Source organism: Perna viridis, chromosome 9 (assembly GCF_037379345.1).
Source record: "Perna viridis isolate PV_CMFRI_1.1 ecotype Kerala chromosome 9, ASM3737934v1, whole genome shotgun sequence".
Taxonomy (NCBI): Eukaryota; Metazoa; Mollusca; class Bivalvia; order Mytilida; family Mytilidae; genus Perna; species Perna viridis.
Genome location: NC_142453.1, coordinates 19,997,717 through 20,010,607, shown reverse-complemented (window position 1 = coordinate 20,010,607; position 12,891 = coordinate 19,997,717). Strand labels below are relative to the sequence as shown.

Here is a 12,891-nt window from a genome sequence, read left to right as displayed (position 1 = left end):
TGTAATCCAGGGAGAAAGACCAGACATGGAAAACAGACACACACAACAAAGAACATAAAGTAACTAAAATCATACATTCAAAGTAACAAAAGCAAATGAACAACTTGGAACTAAACTAAAAACTGGGAGCATGGACCAGGAGCACCGGTTGGATAAGTGTCCTCTGCTTTTCTAGAAACACCCGCCGAAAGGATATGCTTTTAAGAATAGACGTGTATGTCTTTTAAAATTGTTCGCAATATTTGTTGTTTTTTGCACATAAATGGAGATAAATTATTTTATTTTATATATTAAGCACCGTTCTGTGTAAGAATCAGGCAATGGGTGCATAATAGAAGTCTCAATTTCCTCTTAGTTGCCTCAAATATACTCAATACATCTAGACATTCAGAAAAGAAATGAAAAGCTATTTAAATTGATTCCGAAGCATCTGTGGCCTAGATATTTTTGACTACTACTATAAAACGGGAAAATTTCATATTTTACTTCATATGCCACACCTTATACACATTTTGCCCCATTCATTAGATAAAGTAGTACTTAAATATTATTTGTGTCATCTGTTCCATTGCATGACGCATAAACAGCTGGTTAATTTCCTGGAAAATAATTTTCGTTGAAAACATATTTACATTTAGTTTACGAATTAATCTACTCGTAGTTGTAAGTACTTCTTCTTCATGTCCTTTTTTATGATTATATATGTAACTTTTATAAATGATGTATATTTTTTAGAGTATTAATTTATCTCTATAAAATCGGTTATGGTTTCAGAAGGATTGTTTGATAAAATTCCCACAATTTTAACAGAACTACTCCTGAACGAAGGTGGATATATACATTGTATTCATTTTTGTTACTGCTAACTCTCAAATGAATATTGACTGTTATGGGACATATTAATTATATTTTTCTTTTTCATTTTGGAAAAGTTTTAAATTCTAAATGTGCAAGTATGTTATAGATTGGAGTTCATTGATGTTTTAAACGACATTTTAGAATCAGTGACTGTTCAACGATAATTAATTCCTAATATTTAAATGATAACAATTTTGATTTTCAATAAAATCAACTAAATATCACTTGAAATTTTAATTCGTTGAAATACTTTTTATTAAAATCCTGCACAAGTACAAAATTGTTGATCCAATTCGATGGATACAATATATGCACAAAGCCTTTTTTATTTCTAAACTATATATTTAAGCATCTGTCTTTGTAAGAATCATGCAAAATCTGAAAAATGTGATACACCCCAAAAAAGGCTACATATTTTTATTTTTGTAATTAAGTTGTTTTATGGGTCTATATATGAAATGTGTAATAATTCATTCAAATCTACCTGCTCTTAAGAGATAATCAACATTAAAAATTCAATAGATTCTATTGTATTTGGATGTCATTTACAGAGTTATCTCCCTTAATTTTGAAATCTACAGTGCATTCTGTACAAATTGTATCTCCTATGAGCACTGGTTATACGAAAAACCAAATGTTAATTTGTGTTTACCGAAGCATTTTAAACAAAATATCAAAAATAAAAATATGTAGGCTTTCCAACCATGTATCACATTTTGCATGATTCTTAGCTGGAATGCTACATAAGTGTTGATTCTTTTTTTATTGGTGTCAGAATGACGTTCCGAGCCCGGTTGACAATTTTCTTCGTTATATTATTGGCCGTCAATGCAAACGCAAACTGCGGTAATGGTGATATAGAAAAAGGTAATTAATTTTTTTTACTGTGAAAATACTCTAACTGTTATGGTTAAGGGGAATTTCATTTTCGCCTGGAACCAAACTTCGCGATTTGCCAAACCCTATAAACCATAAAAATTTGGTACACTATGAAAATGTATAGACATTTTCAATCCCACCAGTAAACTATAGAATGACATTAAAATGATGTTGTTGACTGTGTCTATTTACAATTCCGTCAGTATACCAACAAATTTGAAAAAAAGAGGCATTTATGCTCGGGGCGGATCTAGAGGAAAAGGAGGGGGTGTCAGCCAGGGTTCCTCAGAAAAAGGGGTGCTAGAACATTATTTACCGTCTTTTGTCAAGCTTACACCTGAAAATGGCATTTTTTTCCAAAAAAAGGACAAGTCCAACCTCCTGTATCCCTGCATCCGCCACTGTTGTTTAAAAGTGTTTATATCATTAAGTTTCCCGTTTTGAAAATGTGTCCAATAACTTTATGGAAGAAATAAATTTATGCACACACTGAATCCAATACTACTAAAAATATTGAACTCCCAAGTGGACCTTATAAAGTTGTTACTTCAGGAAGACACTCCTACTTGTGATAATGAAGACAGAGTTTTACTACAACATTCTGACAGTAAAGCAATCATATTCATAACATTGTTTTTTTTATCTTGACAGGAAAACCTAAATGTAATTGCGATAAGATGTCTATTGCTTTCATTGCAAATCTTGGAAAGACTCTAAAACAGTAAAAACTGGAAGAAGTGGTTGTATTTGACAAAGTCGTATTGAATGAAGGTAATGCTTATAACCCAAACAACAGATTATTATGCTGTCCTGAAAATGGCATACATACATTCACTTGGACCGTATTGACAGCGCCAAATTCAAACTTCGAAAGTCACTTTTAGATCAATGATAAGAGACTCATTGGTAACCATGCCAATGCATTTAATATTCAGCAATATCAGCCGGCCACCACAATAATTGTTGAAAGGATGGAAATAGGTGATGTTGGAAGTATACAAACCATCGATTCAGACGGTAGGCACATCAACAGACATTGGTCATCATATTCCGGTCATACAATTTACTAATACAATATATATATATATATAATGAAATGAGAATAATACTTCAATCTGACTTGTCATTATTTGTGATACATGTAGCCGATGAAAAACAGTCACAACAGTTTTTAAGGCATTACAACTGATGATAAAAATCAAGTGAACGAAAACCAAATCAAACACGAAAAAGTGAATACCACGTATTACTTCGTTTATACAAAAATGTCATGTTTTTAAAAAGTCACAACAGAACATGTGTTTGATTTTAATATTAAGAACATGGAAATGAAGTTCTAGTATCTTTTGTACGTTCTTTTGTAATATTTGCCCTATGTCACACCCTTAAACCCATATCGCACACCTAATATTGCATCCCTTCACAGACCAAAGTAGAAAGTATAATTAAAGTACATGAAATAATGAAAACAACATGTTAAAGTGTGTATCATACGCTGTATCAACCCTCGATCTATCACCTTGGGGGTGATATAGGAGTCTCGGGTTGTTACAGCATATGATACAGATTTTGACATGTAATATTCAGTATATTTCAGCCAGTCAATTCAAAGTTTACGTCTCAGGGTGCGAATCCAGGATTTCCGGAGCACCCGAAGTCACTTCCGGTTTTTGCGGGAGTTTGCATTGCTAGTGCGTAATTTTTTTGTGATGCCCCGTTTTCCTCATTTAGTGTTTTTAAATGTGATAGTATATATATGTAGATTATATGTTTCTTGTATTCACATCTGTCCCATGTACTCGGATTTAGATGTATCTACAAGATTGGAGTCATCACTACAGAAGTTTTATGGCCGTTATCATGAACTCGTGGATCGTTATGGTGTATCCATCAGCACCATGAAAACTGATACTTAATAAAAGAACATACTTTCAAGCCAAAGATGAACACAATTTATATTTTTATCTTAAAATTCACCCACAAACTTCATGACATTATTCATAACAAAACTAACCAACTGGAGGGATTCTATTGAACCCATCCGTATCACAATATTCAAAATCACGAACGTCTGCATTTAGCATACTGCATAAAAATGGCTTTTTACATGCGTCTGATAAACACGACGTTACTCTTGCGTCACCAGTAGCACCGCCAACATAACGCCTCCTTGAGTAAGTCATGAACTCCCAACTGTTTTGAGTTTTCATGCGTTTGACAAGGTCATGGAAAGATTTCGGTGACAAATCTTTCATACCATAATCTCTTGGCATGACATATTCTTCTTTCCACGTGACAACCTTGTTGTGGTTACTCAAGCTCATATCCATGAAGTACTGGACTATTTCCAAAGGCTCTCCAGATGTTTGGTTGTATTTGACCAATCGTATGGCTGGATTCCGTGTAGGCTCTGCCTCTCCATCTGGTCTTATATAAGTCCAAGGGGTTACAGACGGGGAATTCATTCTTACAAGGACTGGTGACCCTACAAATGAAATTTATGTCGGTCAGATTGTCCTAAATTGTACCTTTTGTAGGTGTTTGATTATTGTCTTTTAAAGAGCTATGATTTGTTTTCAAATATGCCATTTTAATTATAGGAATTAATACGAGATTCTGTTGATTTTGTTACAAGCAATATTCTAGTATAATTTTAAATCACACTAAAGGACCATTTTCTTAACACAATTTCAGAGACTTACGGCTTTTTTCATTTTCACTTAGTGCCAAAATATTTATTCCTTAATAAAAACACACTTGATATTTTGTTCATACCCGACTTATAATGCAATCCAAAATTATCAACGTGTTCATGACCAAAATAAAGAGCGGATATTACATCCGAGTAGTCCACCAGAAGCTCGTTAAAACGGTGATTAAATTGGGGATACATCCAAGGTCTCTTTTCAGTGGGTACGATACCAGGAGGAACATGAGACATTATAATAACCTAAAAGAAACAAACATTCTGAAATCATTGCACAATTTGGTAATGAGAAAATAGCGAAACCCTGAGTCTGCATTAATTTTAATTCGAATTTGTTCTAAAGCAATGTTCTAAGCACAGAAAACAGATTCGCAGGCCTGACAGACAGAAGAACGGACAGCAAACCTGAAGTCTCCTTCTACTGATATCGCCGATATGGGACTTAAAAATAGGAGCTGCGACCCCGTTTCTAGCAATATTTTGTTACATGTAAATCACGTCAGTTGAATTACGTCTCGTTGAAGTTATCATACAACTATACTAGTATCTAATATCTTGTTTCATGCACATTGACGTGTGTAGTCCAACCTTTGTGGAAATATTCTTTAAAACCCATTGAATGGTTTAAGAACACAAGTAGACAGACGGGCAGACGGACTGGAAAGGTGATTTCTATATATACGTATTTATACCATTCAACTGTATTTGCTAGTGCCAAGAAGTACATATAAAGCTTGTTTATTCTGCATCAACTGTAACAGCTGAAAGTTACTGTGAATGTACTTTAATTCGTTGATACTAATTTTTGTGGATTACGGAAGAGAAGCGTGTTCGTGGATAATTCAGTTTGTGATTTTGAGGTTTTCAGTATACACATCAATAAAAATCTCTTTTCGTTGGGAATCAAATTTCGTGGTTTGGCCTAGCCACGAAAACCACGAAAATTGGTATCCCACGAACAATAGTACTTTGATGCGATTTAATAATGCATAGAAACTGAAATTCTCACTTCGAGACGCGCTTGTATGCGTGATCATTTGTTTGGTTTAAATGGGGTTTGTTATACAAATTTTTGCTTGCATGTGTAACTACAGATGTATGCAAATTTGGATAATTAATGTACAAGAAATGCATCTGTTCAAAATGACGGATCCAGAAATTCAGAAAAAAAGGCCCACCAACTTACTTTGTGAAACACATTACTGATAGTTCACGAGGCAGATAATGACTACCCCTCTGATTTGAAAACAGTTTCTACAGAATTTCACAGCCGTCACTCTGTGTTTAATCCTCAGCTAGTGCTGCTTTTAAGTCTTCACAAACGGACAGAAATTTGGTTTGTTCTCAACAGTAATGAACCCTGTATAGGTTTACAAAATTCTATCAAGGGGTGTGGTGTTGTAACCCATGGTTTATCCTGAATATTACCTTTTCATCCATCTTTCTAGCTTGTTCTAAAGTTTCTGCCATCCATTGGAACTGTCCAGCAGGATCAGAATATCTATATAGCCAAGATATTTTGTCAGATCGGTAGTAAAGATTCGTATTCAGAACCATCATCGTAAGACCTGTGGTTGTTTTCACTGTGTAATATCCTCCTGTAAAGTATCATGCAACAGATGAAATCCGGAGCGCTCGCGATAAATTAAGTAGCTGTCTTTGTAAGAATCATGCAAAATCTGAAAAATGTGATACACCCCAAAAAAGGCTACATATTTTTATTTTTGTAATTAAGTTGTTTTATGGGTCTATACTATAAAATGTGTAATTATTCATTCAAATCTGCCTGCTCTTAGGAGATAATCGACATTGAAAATACGGTAGATTCTATTGTATTTGAGCGCCATTTACAGAGTTATCTCCCTTAATTTTGAAATCTACAGTACATTCTATATAAGTTTTATCTCCTAAGAGCACGGGTTATATGAAAAACTACATGTTTATTTCTGTTTACTGTGGCCATTCAAACAAATATCAAAAATAAAAAAAATATGTAGGCTTTTTACCCATGAATCACATTTTGCATGATCCTTAGCTGGAGTGCTATTTAATAATAATGAATATTTCTTTACCTCGAAATAAAATCATCTCGAAACGCTACCTCCGATCAAATCGTCCAGCTGTTCATTGCGACACCATGATATTGCAGGCGTTTTACCTGTTTTGCAATACTCAACAATTAATCTACGTTCGAAAGTACATTATACATTTTTGTCCTCCGAGAGGTCACTTACACGTTACTTATTAAAACAAATTTCGATTGTCTCAATGAATAATACAAACATTTTGCACGAAAACAAATATAAAAAAATAGAAAAAAGCTTAACTCCGTTTTACTACCAACAAGATATTTTGAAAATGTTTTAAATGCGCAGACAAATATTAAGTAGCACTCCCGCTAAGAACCATGCTATATGTGATTCATAGTTTATATTTTTGATATTTTGTTTAAAATGTTTAAGTAAACAAGAATTGACATGTTTCTTTTCATATAACCACTATTCATAGGAGATATAAATTATGAAGAAAGTACAGTAAAATTCTAAATTAAGGGTGATAACTCTGTAAAAGATAATGAAACACAATAGAAACTACAATTGTGTATGTGAACACTCTTAAAAGCAGACAGATTAGAATGAATAATTATCTACTTCATCATATAGACCCACAAAACAACTTAATTAAAAAAATTAAAATGTGTAGCCCTTTTTTATGAGTATCACATATTACAGAATTGCTTGATTCTTGCAAAAGCCGCTAATTAACTGTAAAGATCAGAGACAAAACGAATGTCGTTAGCGTACACGCTTCACGAAACAAAAAAGTATATGCTTTAGTGCGACATAAAGGCAAACTGTTTTGTCGTAATTTCTACAAAGTAGCGACAGAATTAACTAGACGATATATGCTAAATACGAATGAGTGATATCAGGGGTTTGAGGTAGCGAAGGTAGACTCAAAACCCTGACTTGGGAGGACGCCTCTAGGTAGTAGTAGAATAGTAAAATGGTCGCGCACACTGAATATAAGATGTAACTATTAGAAAAACCTTTAACTTTTAACATTTCTACAATTGTTAAGATGGTTTTTGTGTGGAACGGAAATGGTCACACATCTGTTGACTCAGGATATTTTTACACGAGTTGTTACTGACAATTATACACAAAATATATGAAGCACGAGAGTTAACACACACGTGGCCATTGTTAAAAGAGTGAAAAAACTGCACAAAATGTGGTGTTTTCCAGGCTTTTTAACAAATTTTCCCATTCTCAGCCAAGTTTGAAGGGCATGTATAACAGTATATGTTCAAATTATTACCATATACCAATCAAATCAACTATAAAACACATTAAAGAGCTGGAGAAGGAACATAAATTTTTCTTCATGTAGACTTCGTATTTGAGGCAAAATTGTGCCCTTACTGAACCAACTTCTTTTTTCATTAACCAAGCTAATATAGTGTTATGTGAATAATAATATTTGGTTCTTTTAACTTCTCATTCATGATTATTTCAAGCTGTTTTCTGATTTTTTAAAATTAAAATTGCCGCATATAAACGTATTACTGCGACAATTATACATGTACGGAGTCGCTACAATAAATTATGAAAATAAATTATTATTACTCAGATCGCTATACGTGAATAGGTGTTTATCGCAAATAAACAGACTACTTTGATAATTGTAAGGCAATATATGAATAGACAGTATCGTAAGCATTGTAAGTGATTTATTCCAAAACGAAAAACCAACTCCCATAAGGACCTGATCAATTCCGGGGCTTTGTTATTTGTCTGTCAAATACTTGATTCATAATTCAGTACTTGTTTTTGAGGTCATTTTTTCTCGGTAAATCAATTCATCCGAGTTAACCCAAACATTCGAAGTTTTACGCAAAAGGCCTACAAGTAACACCTAATTCTCCTCCGTTATAGTACAAATTTCAAAGAACCAGAATTCTGCTTCAATTTCTATAATTTTATATACTTTTTCCACAGAAGAAAAGTTCTGTTTCAATTTCTATATATACTTTTTTCCAAAAGAAAAGACACATCAAAATGTACTTGTGCACGATACCTTTCTGAAAATTAGCTTTTTGTTGTTCGTCATTTATCCAATCTTTCCACTCCTCGTATATTTCATTGTACATGTCATTGTTATTTGGCGGGAACTGATGTCCCGGATAGTAGTCATGGTTACCAAAAGCGGCATATACTGTGGTGGAATTGAAAACCTCTTTCAGTTCTCTTGTGATATTGGTTAATATATCTCTGTACATGTCATGACTGGCAACATTGTCTTTTATGTGGGGAGTACTGTCACTACAAAACATATTACACAATTCACCAAGGATAGTGGAATTAACAGGTGACCTGCCATTAAACAACACTTGCTGCAGGAGCATTTCCGGGATTAGGGGTGTTAGCAGGATTAAAAAAAAATAATGATAAGAAAGGGTTGAAAAAAAAAATCAAGATTTAATTAAAAAAACACCGTTTTTTACAATTACTTTTCTAGATAGGACCCAATAGCTTACCTAAAAGTTACTGGTATGAGGGTATGATGTAGAGGCGTAGCCACAAAATCTTGATTGGTATGGCAAAAGTTACAAATATATACGTTTTGACTAATAAGGTGCAAATAAAATTCGCATTTAACATACCTGTCTGTTTTTAAATTTTTGGCAAGAATTTTAGATACGACATGCAGTTACAACAAAACATAATGGTATGGTGCTAGCCACATCTGCTGCTACGCCCCTAATGATGCAAATAGTTTGAGGTCCCCCGCTGTGTTTCTTCCAATAATTAGGAATTGTTCTAAATGCTGGATCACACAACGTTACCCTCGGGTTTTAATAGGGCCTGTCGTGTTTGTTCTCCTGTGTAAAGTTTTTAACTCTTTTGTGTTGTGTAGTGTTTGCCGTCTGTGGTACTTTTGTGTTACCTTTATTGTTTTGAATACAAATACCCCCGTTTGTACCATCGATATTTCTTCTTCGTCTATTTATGCACTTTGTCAGACAGGACATTATCATTGATAAAAAAAAATTACGCGTATATTAAATTATATCATATTGATAAGAACAGTTGTATTTTTATTTTGTTTCGGCACGCTATAAATGATGTATGTCCATACAAAGAGAAATATTTCCAGTTCTAATCTAATAATCAGAAACACAAGCAAGAACCTTTTAGTTTAAATGGTTATAATTTGTTGTACAGAATACTACTCCAGATAAGAGCCCATCAGTAGTAAACAATTCTAGCTATATGTATGACTGTTGCTCTCAAGAAGGGAATTTATTTTAACCTGCATTCCTTACTCGAGTAATTTCAAACAGAATGAGATCTTCATTCTCCATTAACTTCTAGTAATTACATCGCAGTCGACAAAAAATGATGTTGTAATGGTGTTTTTGTTTTTATTATAAATATACGTGCATGGATTAATAAAATATTCATTATGAAAAGCAAATCTAGTACAGTACCCAGTCCAAACAATGAAGTCGACATCCGGTTTGATATGATGCATGGCGATGATACTGCTGGTTATAAGTGTCCAAGGCGAATCACACCAATTAAACCCATACAGACCTCGCTGAGGTGCATCTTTCTCACACGATAGGGCCCGATCTTCATAGGTAGGGTCAAAGTGGAAGTCAGTCACTTGCCAAAACCATCCTGTATAAGTAAGTGCACAAATGTGCTGTCTTTAGTAAATAGCCAGTTGTTACAAGTCAAGAACCTTTATCGCGTGATGCACCTTTTGCAGATTATTTATTGAGCACCACGTGATTCAAATGAGTTTTTCATAGACAGAAATAATATTACTTAACCTTCCTTCCATATACTATATTTTAGTATCAAACCGTCAAAATAAACTGATGATGACACTGTAATCTTACTAAATTATGTCTAAGTATGAGATGATTTACATTTTTTTCTCAACTCGGAAAATGATACTTCTTAAACGTGGTCGTTATTAAAATGTTGCAGGACGGCATACCTGCGTTGTAGTAGATAGTGAGATTTAAATTAATTGACTTGGCTAAAGGATTAATTCTCCGAGCGGTTTAGGGTTCGATCCTCGGTGGCGGAGTATTATTTTAGGAGTCAAATTATGGTCTCCCATTACAAAAAATAGAAATATTGAAAATTACTTATCAGAAAATGAGGAAGAGCTATGTGTTAAATGCATGTATTAAGTAATTCTTCCAATCAATCTGCAATTTACAGATGCCTCTTCTATAAAGAGGAAAGATTATTTATACTAAGGAAGAGGGATTTGTTTTTTTTAACAACTCGCTATACATTTTTGAATTCCGGGTTAAAAGTTATTTAGTATGGTGTAGCTGAGTTTTATCTGCCTATACCTAAACACACTTTGGCTATTATATGAAGAAGTATAGATTACTGGAATGTACAGGGTAAAAAAAACATAGAAACATGCAAAGTTTATATTTAAGATTTTGGATAACTCATTCATCGGACAAGAGAATCTAATTAAAAATTAGATTTATCAATTGTTCCATTCAGTTACTGCATGTAGGATCTAAAAACACTTCAATCTACTTTGTGTTCTGGTGACCTTACTGATAAGCAAGTCAAAATTCATCTTTTATGATTTTGAAAGCATTGTTCAAAGGGAAAAACCGAGGATTCTGGAAAGGTTATCTGAACAGAAAGTACAAGTGTATTGTTAGATCCCGCATGCAGTGACTGAATGAAGGAATTGATATGTCTTGTTTTGATTAGATTGTATTCACACCAAATAAAAACTGACTATTATTCGAATCAGCAACCATGCATATCTGTAAGGATTACATGCAGGGCTTTCGGAACTTTCAAATGCCGGACAAGACAAGTTTCACTTTACCTAGAAAACCAAACTAAACAAAAAGATTATCAATATTCAACAAGTCCCAGTTATCACATGCCTTCCACAGTCAATTTTAATCATAAAAACGGAAACGGTTTACACACAGGAGTTTGGAGCATTCAAATGTCGGACAAGACAAGGTCTGCTATACTTAGTAAACACGCAAAACAAAAATGTAAACGTAAGATGTTATTGTCAATTTGTTGCTTACCAATGTCAGCTTCGACAAGATTCCAGTTTAGAATCAAAACAGTAAATAGGACACACATTAACATACCGAACGACTGTTGACACAATAATACATAGAGATAAGATAAGTCGTACGATTCACTGTATTCAATGTTTATGATGTACAATGCGTGTCAATTGAAAAAAAAAGCTAATGTGCTGTCACAGCGTGGTCAGCTGAAAACAAATCGCAAGGTGGGAAATGTTTTGTTTGAGTGCAATCACGATTAACATTTCTAATTTTTTTATGACAACAATTGTCTACCATAATGAATTAAGACATGGAATTTGTAAGAATCATGTAAATTTGAAAAATAATGAATCATGTTCAGAAAGAAACATGAATTTGACAATGTGGACACAAACTTGTTAGAAGTATCAGAGAGTTCTACGTGGAATTGCAATGCATTTCATACAATTTAAACCTCAAATTACTACTGACACTTGAATAAGAAAGGAATGACATTTCTGCATTTCAGATAACATTTTGAATAACATTTCATAGAAAGATGTGTGATTTTTTTTCACCGTGATTCACCCACTGCCCGATTCTTACTGAGAATAGCACTGAATTTGCATGGTAAAAATAGACTTAATATATTCACGGAATAATATATTCTTGATGTATCTTTTCTTATAAAAATATGACGGAAACTTGATTAAAATCTCTTTATTTGGGGATCTTTTTAAACGAGATTTAAATTGTGGACAACAAGAAACTAATATGTGTAAACGGAACAAGGCACTGGTTAATATATTAAGCTAGTATGTCTTTTTAATTAAAAATATGAGTAACCACCAAATAAATAAATAAATAAAAACAAAACAAAACAAAACAACAACCAAATAAACAAACTATATAAAAAAAAACAAAAACAAAAACAATACAAATAACAAAAAAGAGTCTGGAACAAATACAATCAATACATTGTACAAATCTCAATGAAAAGACAGATTTGGATACATGGAGAAGTATAATATGCTTCAATATATATTTGTTAATGAAATAAGACACATTGATAGATTTCTCGTCTTTTGATGCCAAGTATTTTACAGCTTTTACCAACAATATAGGAACAATTCAGTGCGTCTATCACGGTTTCATATTTCAAGAAAAAATACCTCATGAAACGACTTTGAAATATGAATGCTGCAACAAGTGCTGAGTGAATAGAGTATTCATTTTCTTCAAATCCCTGATACTTGAAAAGAATCCCGTTGGTCTCGTTGACCTTTTCCATTGAAACAAGTTAACTTCACAAGTTATGATATGACTCATCTCAATATTCTTCCAAAAGTGACAAAAAGATATCAATGTATTGAGAGATATGATC

At 33.3% G+C, this 12,891-nt stretch overlaps 1 protein-coding gene across 1 annotated transcript; it reads right to left on the bottom strand.

Annotated features, from left to right (window-relative positions):
• Positions 1–3,680: 3,680 nt before the first annotated feature.
• LOC148607243 (acid sphingomyelinase-like phosphodiesterase 3b) lies at positions 3,681–11,655 on the bottom strand. The gene is made up of 6 exons (XM_088546307.1): positions 11,541–11,655; positions 9,939–10,131; positions 8,525–8,769; positions 5,873–6,042; positions 4,513–4,687; positions 3,681–4,222 (listed from the first exon to the last, which is right to left on the bottom strand). Exons 1-6 carry the CDS (start codon positions 11,602–11,604, stop codon positions 3,747–3,749), a joined length of 1,323 nt encoding a protein of 440 aa, XP_088402433.1. The 5' UTR covers positions 11,605–11,655; the 3' UTR covers positions 3,681–3,746.
• Between the last annotated feature and the right edge of the window lie 1,236 nt (positions 11,656–12,891).